The sequence below is a fragment of the Planococcus citri genome, chromosome 1 (genome assembly GCF_950023065.1).
Source record: "Planococcus citri chromosome 1, ihPlaCitr1.1, whole genome shotgun sequence".
Taxonomy (NCBI): domain Eukaryota; kingdom Metazoa; phylum Arthropoda; class Insecta; order Hemiptera; family Pseudococcidae; genus Planococcus; species Planococcus citri.
The window spans coordinates 22,383,827-22,405,314 of record NC_088677.1 but is presented as its reverse complement, the minus strand read 5'-3'; the positions used below and the strand labels follow the sequence as shown (position 1 = coordinate 22,405,314).

Genomic DNA, 21,488 nt, shown 5'->3' with positions numbered 1-21,488 from the left:
GCTGTGAAGCCAGGAACGCGAGGCCCACCACCACATCCAACACGTCCAGGTAGACAACCGCCGCCACCACAGAAAAGGGGCACACCAAAGGAAAAGGGGAGCAATCTGCGACGATATCGTCTACGATTCCTCTCTGATCCTGAAGAATTGCGACCTTTCTACCCTCTCAATAGTTTTCCATTTGATTTTATGGCTGGTGGATTTGAAATTGACGAAGACCACCATTATATCGTCTTCTTCGCGCACAATATCTTGCTAATTGGCGATGGACACGTTACATCAATGGTTAAATCATTAGCGATTGGAAAGCCATACCGAAGAAAGCTTCATCCATCATTGTACCGCCGAGATTTGACAATAAAGGGGCTCGTACGTCATATTGAAAGTTATACGAGATTCCCTCCTCGAGTAATGCTGTCAATCGGGAATTTTGACATCCAGCGAGAAACGAACTACTCAGATTTCAACGAGAGCATGAAACAACTAATTGCAGCGTTGAAACGTCTTAAAGTTCGTGAAATTATCTTTGTTCCACTCCTACCAAATACGCGCCAACGTGTTGCATTCTCAGCAGTCAACCAGAGTTTAAATTATAACTGGAACAAAACGCTGCAAGGAGATATCACGCGTATCGATGCACTTTTCCATGATTTACATCAAATTCCGCCAATCACCGACGAACATGGGCCGTATTATACGTATGAGATTTACACCGGCGACATTTTGAACAGAATTGCTCAACAATTTGTACCACCAATTCCGAGAGATTTACCGGCCAATAATGATGAAGAGGATGAAGATAGCCAAGATGTTCCTGGAAACACCCACCAAGGAGTCGAAAACGAAAATATGGCCATTCAAAATTATCAACAGCCCCCAGCAGTTCCTGAACAAGTCATTGTTGATGACCCATTGAATATATGTGAGATTATAGATTAATAACGTTTGAACTGTAAAAATTCTTTCAATTCATTTTACTTTTCCTTGGCACAAATTACAATTTATAAATTGAAACTTTGTGATCCTAATTCGTTTCTTGAATTGTGATTTCGATTTTGAAATATTCAAGTTTCATGCAAGAGGTAATTTTCAATTTTTCAAGCCTATGTTTGTGGATTTTGGAAGTTGAAATTTGTTTTCATAGGTAGGTAAGTAAATTTTATTTTACCATTTATTCTAATAGCAGTTTTATAATAGCCGAGTGCTAAGTGGGCTGCTCCCATAAAAAATGGGAGCCCAGCGTGGTAAAATAAAATGTGCTCGGTTTTAAAACTCTACGAAACTTTTCATCGTCGAAAACCAAAATGATTTCATTTAACATTAAAAAATTAGTAAAATAAACACCAAAATGAAGCATTTATTGAGATAAAAATTGACCCCAAACAAAAATAAATACTTGAAAATTAAGTACACGAAGGTAATTTTAATAATACTGTCAAATGTCGAAATAATAAATTACAACCACAAACAATCTTCGAAGTTCAAATTCAAACACAAAAAATGTGAAATCTTACGTCATAAAATACTTAGTGCGGTAATATGAAAAAAAATCTTTATAAGATAAAAAAAATGTGAAAACATAAAAATGATAAAATATATGCATTTAACGTACTACAATAATAGTTCGTCTTGAAATTTATAATTTCGAGTAGGTATTCGTAATTAAAAATAATAAAACAAACCAGGAAAATGGACGGTTTCGTAAAACACTTGGTATTAAAAAAAATATGATGTAATAGTCAAATTCACTCACTCGCATTTACATAATAAAATATATTTCAAAATATTATCCTCGTCTATACCAGAGACCGAACAACACACGAGGCATTTAAATAATCATCGTTCAAGAAAAAAAAATCTCCACACTGCTAAAATGCCTAACTAAATGCATTAAGAAGAAGTATGCAAACGAATACTTCGATAAACAAAAATACTGGAAGAACTGTAACATCACAATAGAGGGTAGTGAATCGAATAATATTTATAAAAAGGAATGTTGGAAACTTATCACAAATACAGTTAAAAAAATGTAAAATGCACGAAGAAGAAAGAAAAACAATAAAAATGTAGGAAAAAGCCATACGAACAAATGGCACAACGATAAAATAATAGAAAAAAGGAGCGTTCGATTTTTTATACATAATAATATTCAATATTCGAACACGAAAATCAATACATTGCTACTTCATCAAGATAGGGTTATTTCGAAGGAAGACTAAAGTTCGATTTTTTTTATATTAAATATAAATAATAACGAACGCGTTACAATTGCATTGAAAAAAAATCTCCGTATTTCAAAATACAGAATACGAATTTTTCGAAGAATAGTACCTTCTAATCGGGGCCAGTCCATAATTAAATCCTGACTATTCAGGATGAGACCGATCAGTGGTACTTATAACTATCCTAACATTTAAAGCTCCTTCTTGCGCACGATCAAAATTACTCAGTCATATAATGCTATTCAATTTTTGCAACATGAAAAATCACAGTAGGTATATTATCGGAAATAAAACTCCAATTGAAAAACAGCACGTCGCTACCCTTCCTCCCCTCCACAACACAATCGATTCGACAGAACCGAACAGAACAGATGACAGACGTAGAAGAAACTCGCTTAAATAAATTAAATAGTAATACTGATTGATGAACGATATAGGAGAAATGAATTATGAAGACGATAATTTCATAACAAAACGCAGCATCTTGTCGTACGAGGATCTCCGACCAATTGATCGCCTGTATTGCCAGCGAACCTTTTCACAGCCGGTGTATCGGGATCTACGGCTCCATTTTCTATAGCAGGAACTACTGGATGAAAATTAGGATACATGGATATATCCGGACTAGAATTCCGATGCTGAGCTCGTTGCTTCTTCAGCTCGGCCAATGTACTCGCGTTTATGGTGACGGACACGTGTATGTTTATTTTACCGTTGTCTTCGGTACTGTACATGGTTTCGGTTGGTAGATCTATCGCGGAGAAATGTGAAAAATAGACGTATGAAAATATATTCGTCGAAAACATTGGTCATTTTTAAAATTCTAGATAGGGGTCTGAAGTCGATATTACAATTGATATGTTTTTCGAGCGTTTTTGAAGAATTTAAGCTCGAAATGGGGGGAGGGCGGGGGTCATGATTCTTGGGATTTTTGAAAAAGTGTCACGCGACCTGTCAAAATGGTTTAAAATTTTGCGAAAAATTCGAATATTTCGACGAAAATGAGCATTTTTGAAAGATTTTGAGCCCAAACTTGAGTCATGATTTTCGAGATTTTTGAAAAAGGTGTCAACGTAACCCATTGAAATGAGTTAGAATTTCGGTAGAAAATCCAAAAATTTCATCAAAACTCTCTTTGAGAACTTCTACAAAATTTCAAGCCAAAACTTTCAAAGTGTAATTTTTCAAAAATGCGCTAATTTCTTTTGATAGAAATTCATGATTTTTTTCAGAAATTGTAGACCGCCATTTTGATAAGTTAAATTGCACTTATTTGAAAATCAGGGATGGAAAGCTGAAAAATTAAACTTTTGGCTTCAGCTTTTAGCTTTCAAAAATCCCAAACTTCCTCAGCTTTCAGCTGTTAGCTGTTAGCTTTCAGCTTTTCAAATTTTTTTCAATGAGGCGAATAGAAAGGAAAATGAAAACTCACAACCACAACGAAAAAAAAAACCACGAGAAAACTGAAACTTGAGAAAAGTAAAATGTGAAAATCAAAAAAGAATTCAAACAGAAACTGAACCGAATGAATTTGTAAAAAAAGCTGAAAGAAATCTAAATGAATAAAGATTTTGGCTGGAGCTTTTAGCTTTCAAAAATCCCAAACTTCCTCAGCTTTTAGCTTTCAGCTAGCTTTCCATTCCTATCAAAAATCCACAAAATCAGAACGGAAGATTCGAGCTCAAAATTCTTGAAAAGTGCTTAAAAGGAGTTTTAATAGAAATTCTTGATTTGTGACGGAAATTTAGAACAATTGTGATTCGTCGCACGACAATTTTTTTTAAATCCCCAAAAATCATACCTCAATTTTGAGCTCAACATTCTTCAAAAGTGCTCAAAAAAAGTGTTGATGGGGATTATCGGTTTTTTTAGAAATTCCGAAAATCATGGTCTAATCCTGAGCTCGAAATTCTTCAGAAGTGGAAAAACAGAATATTGATGAAAATTTTCGATTCACTGCCAAAATTTTAGCGTATTTTGATAGGTCAAATGACCCACTTATTCCACAATTCCAAAGATCCTCAGTCAATTTTTAGCTCAAAATTTTTCAAAAATAATCAAAAAACATTTTTATTGAATTTCTTGTTGTAGAAAAAAAATGATCCATTTTGATAGTTCGCACGACGCTTTTTCAAAAACTCCAAAAATCATGAAAAATTGCACAAGAAACATTTTCATGGGAATATTTGAATTTCTCCTAGAATTTTAACCCATTCTGATAGGTCACATGGATTATTTTGAAAAATACCAAAAATCATGACCCAATTTTGACCATAAAATTCTTAAAAAATACTCAAAAGAAGTATTGATAAGAGTTTAATGGTTTACTTCCAAACTTCTATCTTACGTACGAATTTTGATAGTCGCATGACACCTTTAAAAATCTCGAAAACCATGGCCCAACTTTTGGCCCAAACTTCTTCAAAATTCCTAAAAAAAAACATTTTTGTTTTAATATTAGAATTTTTCGCAAAAATTCAACTCATTTAGTCGGGGAGCCCGCATTAGGATTTATTGCACCCCACCCTTACCGGTCGATCCTCCGAGAAAACTTTTTTCTTAAAGGGGGAGTCCTAAGAAATATTCCTAGCCCTTGTCCTCAAAATAAAAAGTGGCCCTACTTACAAAATGGCGGCCATTTTGATTTAAAGGTCAGCTGAAATCGAAGATTTTGCGTTCAAACACAGGACTTGCACGACATTTTTTAAACCGTACAAAGGTAGATCGAAAGATCAGATCAAAATTTATCACCTGTCAAAATTTCAAGTGCTAAAGTGACTTTTACGATTTTTGGTGAATTTTTGAAAATCAAATTAAGCCAAAAATAAGGAAAAAATCAAAATTTTACTAAATTGACCAAGAAAGCTGAAATTTAGAATATGCCCTATTTTCGACATGCCAAATCGATTGGAAACTGTTTCAAAACGTTTTGAGCAGCTCTGGAGCCTCCAACAGATTTTTGAAACTTGAAATTTCCACAAAATTTCATCAAATGGAGTTGAAAAGCAGAAATTTACTCTGCAATTGATGTCTTTTGGAGCCTCCAGCAACTTTTTGAAAATCACTGGAGCCTCCAGTAGAATTTTGAAAAATAGAGATGGAAAACCGAAATATACTCTGGTCTCCAATTTTAACACTCTCTGGATACGACTTCAGGTCGGTTCGAGTCATTTTGGAGCCTCCAGCGAATTTTTGAAAATTACTGGAGCCTCCAGTAGATTTTTGAAAGTTTAAATTTCCCAAAATTTTAACAAATGGAGGGGTTCAAAGTCGTTTTGGAGCATCCAGCAACTTTTTAAAAGGTTGTATGGCGTTTTTAGGAAAATTGAAATTTCCATAAAGTAGCTGGAAGCTTCAAAACCATTTTAAACAACCATGCACTATGCAGTCGAATTCATATCGTATTGAAATTAGTTTGCGAAGTAAATTTCAGCTTGCTAACTCCATTTGATAAAATGTTGTGGGAATTTCAAGTTTCAAAAATCAACTGGAGGCTCCAAAAGACATGAGTTGTAGAGTAAATTTCGGCTTTTCAACTCCATTTGATAAAATGTTGTGGGAATTTCAAGTTTCAAAAATCTGGTGGAGACTCCAGTAATTTTCAAAAAGTCGCTGGAGGCTCCAAAACGACTTAAAATCCACCTGCTGTCGACTTCGTAGCGTATTGAAATTGGTTTGCAAAATACATTTTGGCTTTCCATCTCAATTTGAGGAAATTTTGGTAAATATCGAGTTTTAAAAATCTGCTGGAGGCTCCAGAACTGCTCAAAACGGTTTGAAATAGTTTCCAATCGATTTGGCATGTCGAAAATAGGGTATATCCCAAATTTCAGCTTTCTTGGCCAATTTGGTAAAATTTTGATTTTTTCTCTCATTTTTGGCTCAAATTTGATTTTCAAAAATTCACCAAAAATCGAAAAAGGCACTTTAGCACTTGAAATTTTGACAGGTGATAAATTTTGTTCTGATCTTTTGATCTACCTTTGTAGGGTTTAAAAAATTTCGTGCAAGTCCTATCTTGGAACGCAAAATCTGCGATTCCGGCTGACCTAACAATCAAAATGGCCGCCATTTTGTAAGTAGGGCAACTTTTTATTTTGAGGACAAGGGCTAAAAATATTTCTTAGGACTTCCCCTTTAAGAAAAAAGTTGTCCCGGAGGATCTACCCCGGGGGGGGGGGGGTGCAATAGATCGTTATGTGGGATCCCCGACTAATTATGATAGTTTGCCTGACACCTTTTCAAAAAACTAGGAAATCATGACCATTTTTTGGAATCTCAATCGTTCAAAAAATGCTCAAAAAAAAATTTGTTGGAATATTCGAATTCTTTGTAAAATTTCAACCCATTTTGACAGGTTGCACGACACGTTTCCGAAATTCTCAAAAATCACAACCTAAGCTTGGACACAAAATTCTTTCCAGAAACATTTTTGTGAAAATATTTGTATTTTTCACGAAATTTCAATTTAATTTCGACCAGCCGCAAGACACTTTTTCAAAAATCCCAAAAATCTGGACCTTTTTTTGGGCTCACAGTTTTTCAAAATTGCTCAAAAAACATTTTCATCAAAATATTCGAATTTCTCGTACAATTTTAACCTATTCTGATAGGTCGCATGGATTTTTTAAAAAAATACCAAATATGGCCCAATTTTGGGCACAACATTTTTCACATTACCTAGGGCCATAACCCGAAAAATAAAAATTTTGGGTCCGAGCCTATTTGAAAATTTGGGGTTGTAGGTTTCATTTCTCCGGGGAATATCCTTGAGTCCTCCAACCCCCTTCTTAAAAAATTTCCATCTCTGTACCTATGGCCTCTATTTAAAATTTTTCCAAACACAAATTCTGCATTGAAACCTCCCCAAATATTCAATCATTGCAGGAATTTCGATCGGAGCCCTTCCTTCGCTTCCCTCCAGTTTCGAAAATCTGATATCTACGCAAAAAGCTCTTAGATTCGGTTTTTTGCCATTTTCATCAAAAATCCCTAAAATCAAACCTCATTTGAAGGAATAAAGCTCGTTCAGGATCAAAAAAAAAAATCACGCCAGTACATAATAATATTTACCTAATGGCACCATTTTATTGGGATCGGTGTTCAACGAATTAACCGTGTTGATCGAATCGTTATCCTTTCCTTCGGGCTCTCTTCTGGCCACCGTCAACGTCTCGTTAACCGTTCTTTCGATCTTGTTGCAATCTTTATTACGTTGCACGTCGTATTCTAAAGAAAAATCCAGCTCCGACTCGGAATTTTTACCATCGATTATATCGACCTACGTATAAACGAAACAGCATAAGAATACGATTATCATTTTTACAGTTGAGATTATCATCTACTCGTATATTTTTTCCTAACGTACATCGTGAGCTTGCAGCCTAAGTTTAGCCTCCTCCATAGCTTCTTTTTTAGATGTAAGTGATTTCTCACGAATCGAAGTCCGCCGAACAGATTGAGCACGGGTGTTATTCGATTGTGTTCTTTTGACACGACGTTTCTGAGCTTCTTGCAACCGTTTACTTTCCTGTTCGCATTTCAATTGCATGATTCGTTCGCGTAATTCCGGATCTTCGCAAATATCTGTACAAAAATAATTCATAAATGTCATCAACCTTATTCGATTTTTTTTCAACATTCCATCGCTGAAATGTACCTGCTGGAGTTTCATCGTGTTTAGTACGTGCATTCAAGTCAGCTCCATTTTGTACCAATAACTCCAGTACTTCCAGCTGTAAATCAAACTGAATTTTAATTTCAAACCTATTGACGGTTCAATCAACGAGTGCGCTATAAAATGACGCCAAAGCGCGTCTTCTATTGTCCCCAGCATCGCGAAATTATCGTCCCCAATTTGGAAATTTTTTCCTCTTTGTAAAAACTCGTCGTCGTATGTTAGCAGCGAATGAATTAAGAATTTATACAAACATTCTCGTCTCGTTAATGTTTTCAAAGAGATTATCGCGTGTGTTACGGTTTACCAACGACGACGGTACAAACGCTTGAAAATTAAGTAAACATAGATAAACCTGAATGATACCTGATTAATTGATATTTAAAAAGCACAATTTAATTATTTTTGCCGTAATGAAATAAACAGCAGCATTGTTCTTTTGCAGCAGTATCAGACTTACTATGTTATTCTATCTGATGCATGAAAGTTCACGTAAAGATAAAAAAGAAAATGTATACAAAATACAATTCCCCATTGAATAAATCGATGCTCTTGTACTAAGTATGGATACTTGTAAATATAAATAGGCGATGATTCAAAAAAAACAGAAATTTCATCAGGATGGAGAAAAATATTGTTAGCTTCTCATCGCAATTTTTCGTAATTTCTCTTCTCAAAAATCATCGGACGAAATTGCCAAGCTTTGCATCCTTTTGCTGGACTTTTAGCGAGACATTTTTTCAAACATTCGATTCTATGGAAAAGAGAGGGGGAGAGGGAAATAACATTTATCAGATTTTTTCATCATTCAAAAAAAATGTTTGGCAAACTTGATTTTTTTTTAAATTAAAAATTCAAATTTTACATTTTTTTTCTCCAATTAATCATCACCTTTAAAAAGTTTGGAGAGGGGATGTTCTCTAACAGTCCCCCACCCCCAACAGAAAAAATGAGATAATAATAGGTAGGAATTTTCATTTTTTTAAAATGTAAGATAGAAACATTTTGTGAAATTTCAATTTTTTTTCGGATGGAGAGATGATAGGGATTTCTTCCAAATTTTTCTTTCAAATTCTACAGTATGACACAAAAGTAGTGCTCGATGGCTTTTATTTCTAAGGGGAAAGAGCTAGAGAGATGAATGAAGCGGCGTTGAGTAGGAAACAATAAGGGCTTTCAAAAGCGACCTTGAAAAATTCCGGCCCATCACAGGGTGTCCACAAATTAAAAAACTGGTCTGGTCAACAAATTCAAACTGGTTATTATTGGCGCAATGTGTTCTACACACTAAGGCGACAAAAACGTGGTATGAATTTTTGAAACCGGTTCATTAAATTGCAACTAGTTCACAAAAAATACACAAAAATTGTAGATAGAGTGAAAGCTTGAAAAAAAGTGGTAGAGCTAGAAAAATTACACAATTCTGTCTAATACCATTTTGAAACCGGTTCATTGGTTCGCATTTAGCAACCAGTGTTTGACAATCACCTAAAAATTGGAGATGAAGAAGAAAGTTTGAAACAGGTTGTAGACTGCGAAAAATTACACAATTCTGCCTAATCACATTTTGAAACCGGTTCATTGGTTCGCATTTGGCAACCAGTTTTTGACAATTACCTAAAAATTGGAGATGAAGAAGAAAGTTTGAAACAGGTTGTAGAGTGTGAAAAATTACACAATTCTGCCTAATCACATTTTGAAACCGGTTCATTGGTTCGCATTTGGCAACCAGTTTTTGACAATTACCTAAAAATTGGAGATAGAGAAAAAAGATTGGAACAAAAGTTGTAGGGTGTGAAAAGTTACACAATTCTGTTCAATCACATTTTGAAACCGGTTCATTAATTTGCAACCAGTTGACAAAAATTCCTCAAAAATTGTAGATATGGAAAAAAGCTTGACACAAAAGTTGTATAGTGTGAAAAATTACACAATTCTGCCAAATCACATTTTGAAACTGGTTCATTGGTTCGCATTTAGCAACCAGTTTTTGACAATCACATAAAAATTGGATATGGAGAAAAAAGCTTAAAACAAAAGTTGTAGAGCGTGAAAAATTGAACCATATTCACTGATCGGATTTTGAAACCGGTTCATCAATTTGCATCCAGTTGACCATAATTCTCCAAAAATTGTAGATAGAGAAAAAAGCTTGAAACAAAAGTTGTGGTGTCTGAAAAATTACACAATTCTGTTCAACCAAATTTTGAAACCATTTCATTGGTTTGCATTTAGCAACCAGTTTTTGACAATCACATAAAAATTGGATATGGAGAAAAAAGCTTAAAACAAAAGTTGTAGAGCGTGAAAAATTGAACCATATTCGCAGATCGGATTTTGAAAATGGCTAATTAATTTGCAACCTGATAACTTTTGATGGTTTGATGCGAATTAATTGACCGATTTCAAAATCTGATTAGAGAAAATAGTTCAATTTTTTACACTCTACAACATGTTTCAAACTGTTTTCTTCATCCACAATTTTTAGCCGATGGTCACAGGCATGGTTGCTAAAGGAGAACCAATAAACTGGTTTCAAAATTTGGTTGAACAGAATTGTGTAATTTTTCAGACACTACAACTTTTGTTTCAAGCATTTTCTTGAGTTGCAAATTAATGAACCGGTTTCAAAATCCGACCGGCAAAAATGGTTCAATTCATCACGCTCAACAACTTTTGTTTCAAGCTTTTTTCTCTATCTCCAATTTTCAGGTAATTGTCAAAAACTGGTTGCTAAATGCGAACCAAAAACCGGTTTCAAAATGTGATTAGGCAGAATTGTGTAATTTTTCATGTTCTACAACTTTGTTTCTAGCTTTTTTTCCTATCTACAATTTTTGAGGAATTTTGGTGAACTGGTTGCAAATTTATGAACCGGTTTCAAAAATGTGATTACACAGAATTCTGTAATTTTTCACGCTCTTCAACTTCTGTTTCAAGCTTTTTTCTCTATCTACAATTTTTAGGTAATTTCTGATAACTGGTTTTAAAATTCGATCAACGAAAATGGTTCAATTTTTCACGCTCTACAACTTTTGTTTCAAGTTTTTTGCCCCATCTTCAATTTTTAGATGATTGTAATAAACTGGTTGCTAATGCGATCCAATGAACCAGTTTATAAATGAAATCAGACAGAATTGTGTAAGTTTTCTCGCTCTACAACTTTTGTTTCAAGCTTTTTTCCCTATCTACAATTTTTGGGTATTTCTTGTTAACTGGTTGCAAATTAATGAACCGGTTTCAAAAAATTCATATCACGATTCTGTCGCCTTAGTGTGCAGAATACATCGCGCCCAGTAAAAACCGGTTTGAATTTTTTGACCAAACCAGATTTTCAATTTGTGGACACCCTGTGCATGGGCCTGAAATTTTCAAGGTCGCTTTTCAAAGCCCTTATTCTTTCTCACTCAACGCCGCTTCATTCATCTCGCTAGCTCTTTCCACTTAGAAATAAAAGCCACCGGGCACTACTTTATTGAAAAATGATAGAAAGTGGCAGCGTTTGGTGATTTTGAGAGAAAAAGTTTTGGGTTTGGCTTATGGTTGAAGAAAAGGAGAGGGAGGCCCTCCCTTCTCAATCGCAGCATTTCAAATTCAAAATATTTAAAAAATTAAAAAATTCACACGTACATGTCCCCAACAGGCGGCAGCATGAACCGGTTGCCAATCGTCTAAATCTTTCGCATCAACTGAAACATGCTGATCGAGCAGAAATTCCACCACTCTCAAGTAGCCGTTCGCAGCAGCGATATGCAACTGTAAAAAAATCTCGATATTACCCCATTCACGCAGATAATTATCTTCACTAAAAGCTCTCAAACAACGAAGATCTTACCGGTGTAGCATTTTGCTCATCCACACCCTCCAAATCTTGACCTTGCATGGCGGATACTTGAAGGTCTCGTAACATACGCATCTCGGTGCTGGCACGAGTCTCATCGATGAGTTCTTGAGTAACGCCTCTTCGAGCCATCTCATTTTCTATATAATCCAAAGCTTCCTCATCTTCGCAAATATCATAGGGCATGTTGCCATCCGCATTCACAGCTAGTAAATTAGCGCCGCTGTAAATTCGCAAAAAAGTACGCGTTAATCGGGGCTCTGAATTCTCGAATTAATTAGACATCTGCTCCGCGAACCTGTTAATCAGGTACCGGACAAGGTGCAAATGGCCGCAAGTAGCCGCAGCATGTAGGGGGGTCCATTTTTCGCTATCTTCGGCATTCACATCGGCGCCGAATTCTATCAAAAGTTTCATCATTTCTTCATTATCGTCGATGCAACACTGAAACAAAAAGTATCAAAGTTGAAACAAAACTTGACCTTTGCCTTGACCTTAGATAATTCAAAATCACTTAAAAATTCAACCGGTCGACTTTGATGAAAATTTTTTGCCAATGAATGGCGAGCAACCGTGACAGAGTAAATTAGCACGTATTAAGACCTTTTGAACTTGGCAATTTATCATTACTACCAGATAGGGTTCGTTAGCTTTCGGTTAATTTGAAAAAATTTATTTAATCGAAATTATCGAAAGCGAACGTCGATTCGTAGATGAATTCATCACACTCGATAACAAATACGCTAAAGAAATCCCCCTTGGAAAAATATTACTCAATAATTTTTCAATACACGTGCAAATAAAAACGTACTACAGATTTTTTTTTAAAAAACGCACCGAAGAGTTCGAGTGCTCGACCATGTTAAAGGATATGATACGAACACTGTTCCGAGAAATTGCCTTACACATTTTTCGAACCCGATCGTACGATAATTTACACACATAATTAGCACATCTGACAGATAAATTTCAAAAGTATTCTCAGGTTATAAATAAGCGAAATTTTTCGTACGTAATTTTATCTTGGAATAATTCTCATTAAAAATGACTAGCTTCGAAACAAAAACATTGAACGTGTTCCATCAAATTACTCTCAGATAAAGTATCTTTTTAATTCATAACATATTCCATAATGTCTATTTTTATTAATTTCTTCTTTCTCGAGAAGGGGTCACGATGGAATTCGAAGATAAAATCAACTAGCAGGGTTAATAGGTCACGTCATGTCATTTCGAGTAAGAAAAACGATCTTTGAACTGCTGGCTTTCGGTTTAATTCTGATTTATTCCCAAGGTCTAATTACTGAGCCACCGAATGCATTTCAAAAGGGCATGTAGAAGAGCATCTGAAAAATATTCTGATCGGTGTACCTGGTGCAATGCTGTCAGGCCATCTTCGTTGGTAGCACTGGGACTTACTCCTTTGAGCAATAAACGTCGAACTGTAATAAAAAAATTAAAATCAAGATAAGCACACTTGACAGGTTATTAGACGAATAGCTTTATTTTAAGTGCAAAGTGTATACGAATATCGTTGCTTAAAGATACTATTTGTTTCTGAACTCGAAAAAATATTATCGCTATTTCGAGTGGAATTTTATTACTTTTTCAAAGCTTAAAACCTGAAACTTCGTCAAGTTTTTCATTTGTGTATTTTTTAATGTTCTGCCCTTGAAGTCAACGTGAATTGAGTAATAAAAAACGTTCAAAAAATCCACCATCGTTTCAACCAAGTTTTTCTTTCGAAACTAAATGGTAAATTCTGAAGCTAAATATTGATAAAATTTTCCATCTAAAGGGGTATAAATATTGCAAAATTATCTAAAACGTACTCGTATTTACTCATCCGGCGAGTGGGTTTATAAAAAGAGTAATATTCCTTCGATTAAAAAAAAAAACTATTGTCAAATACCGCGAAAAGATAACGTTATCGAGAATAACTTTTAGCTCAATTCTTCCTACATACTATTGCTTCGACGATGAATAGAAATTTCGTCGTAATAAAATGAATGGATTCAATTTGCAAAATTCCCATCGAGTAATAATCGATGTAAAAACATAATTATACCTTCGTCGATATCATTTCTCGATGCAGCTTCCAAAAGCATAACGTTATCACTGAAAGTAATATTCCTTTTTCTTCGATTTTTCTCCAGCGTTTTAGTAGAATTCCTTTGCTGCCTAATCCATTCCTTCTCCCTCTGCGACCATACTTTCAGCTGCTGTATACGTCTCCGTCTAGCCAGCAAGAGTCGTTCTTGAGTGCTCATATGCTCAATATGAGCCATTTCAGAGATCAAATCTGCGTGCTCCATTCTGTAACGAGAAGGGAAAGGGAACGTGTAATTAATTAGCGGTTAAATTCACCGTGTAATACGGCCAAAGTGATAATTATTATACGATGAGGTATAAAAATGGCATTAGCATTGTGGCGAAAGATATCTTGAAAATGTTAATACTCGTGTTCGAATTACAAGATACGTTATCTGAATTTTTAGAACAAATAGTTCATTGTTTGAGAGATAAGAATTCGGTATTAAATACATGTAAACGATACCCAGCGAATTAGTTATTCGTGTAGCTAACAGTCGAGTAACATCTGCGTTGACAACGGAGCCGGAGCAGCTGTTAGATACATCGCCAATTCACCAGTAAGTGTTATTTGATCATTTTATTCATACAATTTTTGACTTAGTGTTGGTGATTAACGTAATGTGGGTGAGAGACTGGAGTTTTAGTAAAATAATAAAATGTGATGCTTAATTAATCGATGACTAAAACAAAAAACGAGTAGATAATATAATTCTAATATACGTTACCTGAACACTTCTTCACCTCAACTTCGATCAAAATTCCAATAGAAATAGATCCATTAATTCGATCACCACTTGTTACTTAACGACCTGAATTTAAAAACACATCGATAAGAATCAAATCACTTGAGAATATTTCATCGTGACAGAAGCATGTTTCATATCACACGATGAATTACATTTTTTAAATTTATAGTTTAGTTCAAAAAGATGCATGATAAGTTTTTAGTCCGAGAAAAAGGAAGTACAAAACTTACTCGAGTAGAGATCCATTGACACATATTTTGAACAATACGCGAATAATTTCATCACAGCTGGTCGGTTTCTTGACATCGGTAGATTCGTAGTTGAACGTGAAACATCTTAAACTTAATAAACTCGAAAAATTATAAATAATAATTAAATAAAACTAATCTAAAATAAATTGATGATGTGCTAAATTTTCAAAAAATTTTCTCCATGAAAAAAAAACAACTGCGGATACTGGCAATTTTATTGAGTTTCCGGTACAGAAACAGGTGCAGAATTACGTAGCGCTATCTACAAAAATTAAATTGTACAGCGATGGAGGATTGTGATTGGTTGAGTTTTGCTGAATCAGCCAATCAAATCGTTTGTTTTGATTTTGTCTTTTCGGGTCAAGTGCAAGGTTACCTGTTTGGTTTTGCGAATCAGCTGATCGAGCAGAAAAACACCTTTAAACTTAAAGGAATTTTACGCTGGAATGGTATCTAAATTCGAAATTAATTTTTAAATGAATAAAATGCAAAATAGAATCGGTAAAAAAAATTGAGTTTTTACTACACGATGTAGTGAAAAGAAAACTGAAAAGAACCATTTTAATTACCTAAATATAAATAGGTACGTTCTGAATGTCGATCAGATCAGCAGGCAAGAAGGTAACAGCTAGAATTTCTACACGTTGAGATCTATTTAAAGGAATACTGCATGTAATTTGCATTGATGATGTGAAAGCAATTTTATTCTATTCAACGGAAATGCATTTCCTTTCATTAAAATACATAGTAAGGTAGGTATATTTAAGAAGAATGTAAAGATAAAGAACATGGCGGAAAAAACATTTTCCTACCTTGTTCATGACGAAATTGCATCATCAAGGTACCTATAATCATTGATTTTTTACTTCAATGCCTGTCTTTAAAATAAATTGAGGCTCAGGTACCTTTTAGGAGGAAAAATCAAATTTCATTTCAATCGATAATGGTCATCAGCCTTTGAACATTCGTATTATTTTTTAAAAACCAGATAGTGTTATAATTTTGTTCTGCAGTTAGGGACATCAATGGGTTTATATGTAACTTAAATAGCCTCGAACTTGAACCATATACTCAATTATGTGTTCTACCACCACTCAAAATAGTCTATAGAAAAAGCATACAACTCTTCACAGTATGGTGACAAGAATAATTAGTATCACGGTCAATATCTCATCATCATTCGTCATCACTAACAGTTCGCTCTACGCGTTTGCAATCTGCTGACCTATTTTGTGAAAAGTAACGTAGCTATATTTTCCATCAGATTGAGATACGTATTTTCTTCACACTTTTAGTTTTTATTTTCAATAGTGTTTGTGGTTGGTGATTCACTTCGAAAAATCAAAACAATTGGTGAGTAGTTCATCTGCTACCAACTATAGCAACTTTTATAATAAAACGAAATGAACAATTTTTTTGGAAACATAAATCAATAACTTTTAAATAGGTACCTACTTGGAAAAATAAAAAAATAGAAAACAGTTTTAAAAATGAGAATGTGTAATTGGATTTATACAACACATACTCGTATTTGTAGGTTTTCAATTCGAGTGTTTGGTGATGAATATTAATACTATTACACAACTTTATGCTCTAAATATTTTTTCACCTAAATAATTACTATGCTTTGATTATTTATACATAGTCAAACTTATCATGATGATCTGCTTCCAGAAAATGACTTCATTGTTACATGATGTTGACATACCTACCAAACAAGCTACGTTTGCTATGGCTTGTTTCTGGTCTCCAGATTGCATTTTTGGTGTTCAAAACGGCGTCATAAGAACACGAGTGGGTTATAGTGGTGGCACAGCACAAAATCCAACATACCGGAAACTGTAAGATAAATAATTTAAAATTCACAAATTCGAATAAATAGGCAATATAAAAATTATAATACCATGGATGTTGACAGAGGAGACCATACCGAGTCAATCCTGATCGATTACAATCCCAATGCAATTCAATACGAAGAATTACTCGATATTTTCTGGAAGAATCACGACCCAACTTCTAAGATGAAGAGACAAGTATGTATTCATCACCACATGACGAAATGATTGGATTTTTTCCACCATCAGTACCATTTACACAATGTTTCTTTTTTTTCAATGCTAGTACACTTCGTTGATTTTTTACCACGACGAAGAACAGAAACAAATCGCTGAAAAATCATTCAAAGAAAAAGAAAATGAAGTTGGTCAACCTCTAGTGACTGAAATCTTACCAGCCAGCACATTCTACGATGCTGAAGAGTAAGATTACATTGCTTTTAGTTAATTAAGTGGGGATATTTTAATGTAGATGGGTACCTATTTCATTTGGTTTTTTTTTTTTGAATTTCAGTTATCATCAAAAATACAGATTGCAACAGCATCCTTGGCTTTGCAAGGCAGTAGGCTTGCAATCTGGAACTGATTTTAAACGATCTCATTTAGCTGCTAGATTGAATGGTTATGTTTATGGACAAGGCAACCTCAAAGGTTTCAACGAAGAAGTTGAGAATCTCGGTTTAAATGAAAGTGTGGCTGATTTTGTTCGGACATTGATAATCAAGAACGAGGGACAAGGATTGACTTGTTAAATAGTTTCATATATTTCGCATCACATTTTTACATCATTCATCGTCGTGTCTCCATATTTAAATAAATATTTTGTAATTTTAAGCATTTTTTCAGTTGTTAGGCATATGACTTTGTTCCTATTTTCTTTCTAAAAAGAGATCATTTCAAGAAAATGTTTTTTAAAAAAATACAAAATGAAAAAAATATACTAATAAGGGAACATTTACAACTCTTCACCTCCAATCAAGCTGAAATTTGACTCAATGGAAGAGCATGTCACCCAGATCTAAGAACCAAATTTTCAGCAGCTAAAGTAAAATTTTAAAATTTTAAAATTTTGGTGATATTTTTTGAAATAGCCGAATGGGATATTTTTTGCAAAAAGAGCAAACATGAGATGAAAATCTGAAACTTCTATGCACTACTCTTTTTGTAGATACTAGTAGACTATTTTTGTAATTTTTAAAAATTCACCAGAAATTGAAAAATTCACTTCACCAGCTAAAAATTTGGTTTTGAGGTCTGGATTACAGACACTTTCAACGAGCCAAATTTCGGCTCGATGGGAATTGACGAGTTGTAAAGGTTTTCTTCATCTCGTCCTGTAACAGGGCTTGTACTCAAATTTTTCTCAAAAAAAGTAACTTTAGTAACCAAAAAAGCTGGAAAAAGTAACCAAAAAGTAACCAAAAAAAGTGACCAAAAAAATTTTCAATGCAAAAAATAGAGGTGAGGTGACCGAAAAACTCTAATCCATACAAAACTTTAAACTACTACATTTTATTTTCAGAGGTCTGATGAAGCGATGTGTTGGAGGGGGGGGGGGGGGAGACTGAAATTCGCCCAACTTTTCACGCTAAATTTTCCCAACGTTTACTCTACCCCCTCCCCCCAACATGATTTTCCAAATAATTGGTCAGATATTGATTACATTATGTTTTTGGAATTTGTCGAGTTCATTTTTCCATTTTAGGAAATGTTTGAAAATTGTAATAGTAGAATTTATATCTGCCCGAGCGAAGCGAGGGCGAAAGCTGCGAAAAATTTATGATTCGAAACATAAAACAACCTCATTTTTCAAGCAAGAAGTTGATTTTCGTGGCTTCAAAATTTTTAATTTTTCAGGAGATTATTACGTATATTCATAGAAATATGAATAAAAGCCCGAGCGAAGCGAGGGCAAAAGCTTTTGAAAATTCACAATTCCTGAGAGGTAAAACAGCATCATTTTTGATGAAAAGAAAAAGAGTTCTGGGTAAAATTTTGAAGAAAAAAAAAGGAAATTTGTGAAAAAAACTCGGAAAAAGTAACTTTTAGTAACCAAAATTTTTAAAAAGTAACCAAAAGTTACTATTAGTAACTTTAGTAACTTGGTTACTTAAAAAGTAACCGAGTACAAGCCCTGCCTGTAAGGAAAACATACCTTGGTCAAGATGAGACAAAAAGCTCGACTTTGATCAAATTAATCATACGGAGAAGTAACAGTAATAACTTCGTAATCAGAATCCGAATCTTCACTCAAATTTCCTCCACGGGGTAATTTTTTTCGGCGACTTGAATCTTCACTTAGCTTTCTTTTACATGGTAATTCTAATTTGTTTCGAAGACTTCGTACTTTTTTATGAAGATTATGAATCAAACGACGTTTTTTAGTTATGTGTTGCGTCGCTATCGTATAAAATAATTTGGCCAATCTGGGATCATCCATATCTTCTTCTTTGAATTCTCCGACGTAACGACGTGGCCATCGTCTACATTTTTGTTCAGGAATGTTCTCTGGAACTGGAATCAGGTAAACGATCACATATTTTAGAAATACAATATGTTTCCGATGCTAAATTTGAATCGAAAATTCAGCCCACAAAAAATCAAAATAAGTAATTTGAAGCAAAACGAGGTATAAAGGTACCATACCTGATATAACATCATTAGCGACGACGACTTCACAAGGCACATTTTCAGTACATTTTTGTTCAGGAATTTTCTCTGGAACTGAAATCAGGTTAACGAACATATATTTTAAAAACATACGTTTCCAATGCTACATTTAAATCGAAAATTCACACTACAAAAATTAAATAATTTAGGGCAAAACTAGGTATAAAGGTACCATACCTGATATAACATCATTAGCGACGACGACTTCACAAGGCTTATTTTCAGTACATTTTTGTTCAGGAATTTTCTCTGGAACTGAAATCAGGTTAACGAACATATATTTTAAAAACACATGTTTCCAATGCTAAATTTAAATCGAAAATTCACACCACAAAAATGAAATAATTCAGGGCAAAACTAGGTATAAAGGTACCATACCTGATATACTATCACTAGCGTCCACATCACAAGGCACATTTTCAATAGAATTATGTAATTTCGTAACATTCGAGTTATTGTTAGGTTCACAATCAACTCGAATGGTAGGTAACTCTGGCTTTGGAGAATCAAACTGTGAAATGTTTTTTTCTTGATTACTTTCATCCATTGGGTCCTCAGGTGAATACAAATTAGAATAATCGTGATCGAGAACGACCATCTCATTAACACGAATAGGCACCACATCACGTCTCAAAACGTATCGTTTTCTTTCAGAATTTTTATGAGGAATATCTTCGGGTCTGAAGTGACGACTGCATATTAAATCACCTGGGAAGACACGGTCCGGATCAATGTTACAAGCAGATGTCCATAATGAAAACATTTTTGCATTCGATGGAAACCTTTACATGTATAACAAAAATTACATTTCGTTTAGTAAGCATGTTTGAGAGAAAAAAAAAATCAAAAATGAGTACGTCCTTTTCAACGTTTTGAATATTGTTTACTTACGAAAAAAATCGAACGTCATCGCCGCCGGAATTCTGGCAAACGTAACAAATTCTATTTCTGCCATAGTATTCAGTTTTAGTATTATTTGATTCATCGTTTGAATGCTCTTGAGCTTTCTATTGATATCGAAACATCGCAGAATTAATATTCAAGAACATACAGGTGGAAGGAATAAGAAACTACAAAATGTATACCACTGGTTCCACCGGTAATTTCTTTGGGTTGATAGAAGCATCGTCTGAAGATTCTGAATCACTGGATGACTGAAGTATTGTTTCAACTATCGCAGATGGAATTGGTTCCAAGCATTCAGCTGGCGAGGCTTTCATCTCAGCAGACTTCCGAACAATAAAAATTTAGTGAGTATCGTTTCACAGAAGGATTACATTTTGAATTACTGTTCGTTGACTTACTGTACGATGTTTTTTTAGGATATTTTGATTAAAAATGGTCGATATGGCGTTTTCTTTCAAAATCTGTATTCCTTGATCGCTTCGAGTGAACTGAGAGGCTTCAAAGTGTACCTAAATCAAGCTCTCTTCAATTATTTGGCATAATACTAAAAATATTGATGCGAATGAACAAGTTTATCTGATACAGAACCGAATTACTCGTAGGTGACCAATTTTCTCTTCGACAATTTAAGACCCATTTTGAATACAAATCTTCATACAATGAAATTAATTCGAAATTCCGGCTTGTAATTTTTCATTTTCTACAGAAAACCGTCGCAAAACTGCCGAAAACTTCTGGTTTCCGTTGCGTGTTTACATTTTATCATCTGACCTGATAACTCTTATCAGTAAGTAATCTGAAGAAAATTTGTTCGTTTTTTCGATTTTTGAAAATAATTGATCAAGCTTTAAATTCATTATGAAGCTTTTAAACGCTTTTTTGTCAGGATTTCTCGCCTCATGTGGAAGCGTTTTTGCTAAATCCTCATCGAGTTTCGAATCCGAAGAATCTAGTTTTGTAAGTAATGTAGTATCAAGTTTGTTCCTAAAATAGATCATCTTTTGTACCTGCTAAGTATTTTTATTTCTTTTGCAATTACACTCAGCGCATTATTCTTGTTCTTTTTCCATTACAGGCGAGTTGGAATATATTTATCTACGTTTCATTCATGACGTGTGATGATACTCTGTAATTCGACCGGTCTATTTTTCTTCACAAAATCTTTACACGATGTAGACAACACAGTTGTGGCTACTTTAGCCAGCACTGTTAGCAATTACATTAATTCGGTGAGTTTAATTACTTGT

General features: G+C 34.3%; 3 protein-coding genes across 6 annotated transcripts; 1 reads left to right on the top strand and 2 right to left on the bottom strand.

Annotated features, from left to right (window-relative positions):
• Positions 1-1,337: 1,337 nt before the first annotated feature.
• Positions 1,338-15,865, bottom strand: MYPT-75D (Myosin phosphatase targeting subunit 75D). The gene is made up of 11 exons (XM_065370509.1): positions 14,810-15,865; positions 14,559-14,642; positions 13,808-14,055; positions 13,111-13,181; positions 12,039-12,184; positions 11,735-11,963; positions 11,530-11,655; positions 7,882-7,957; positions 7,591-7,808; positions 7,296-7,503; positions 1,338-2,973 (listed from the first exon to the last, which is right to left on the bottom strand). The coding sequence occupies exons 3-11, from the start codon at positions 14,052-14,054 to the stop codon at positions 2,687-2,689; spliced, it is 1,608 nt and encodes a 535-aa protein (XP_065226581.1). The 5' UTR covers position 14,055; positions 14,559-14,642; positions 14,810-15,865; the 3' UTR covers positions 1,338-2,686.
• Positions 15,866-16,312: 447 nt separating this feature from the next.
• LOC135849880 (uncharacterized) lies at positions 16,313-21,004 on the bottom strand. Of its 4 annotated transcripts, none has more exons than XM_065370513.1 (9): positions 20,640-21,004; positions 20,421-20,564; positions 20,227-20,342; positions 19,714-20,117; positions 19,513-19,590; positions 19,312-19,389; positions 18,821-19,179; positions 16,734-17,545; positions 16,313-16,669 (listed from the first exon to the last, which is right to left on the bottom strand). In XM_065370513.1, exons 2-7 carry the CDS (start codon positions 20,553-20,555, stop codon positions 18,860-18,862), a joined length of 1,131 nt encoding a protein of 376 aa, XP_065226585.1. In that variant the 5' UTR covers positions 20,556-20,564; positions 20,640-21,004; the 3' UTR covers positions 16,313-16,669; positions 16,734-17,545; positions 18,821-18,859. The 4 variants fall into 4 exon arrangements, with proteins under 4 accessions (XP_065226585.1, XP_065226583.1, XP_065226584.1 ...); XM_065370511.1 differs by having other exon boundaries at positions 18,890-19,179; positions 20,640-21,003; XM_065370512.1 differs by having other exon boundaries at positions 16,734-19,179.
• LOC135849881 (peptide methionine sulfoxide reductase-like) lies at positions 16,508-17,499 on the top strand. Its single transcript, XM_065370515.1, has 4 exons — positions 16,508-16,671; positions 16,749-16,863; positions 16,952-17,088; positions 17,180-17,499. Exons 1-4 carry the CDS (start codon positions 16,508-16,510, stop codon positions 17,415-17,417), a joined length of 654 nt encoding a protein of 217 aa, XP_065226587.1. The 3' UTR covers positions 17,418-17,499.
• Positions 21,005-21,488: the final 484 nt, after the last annotated feature.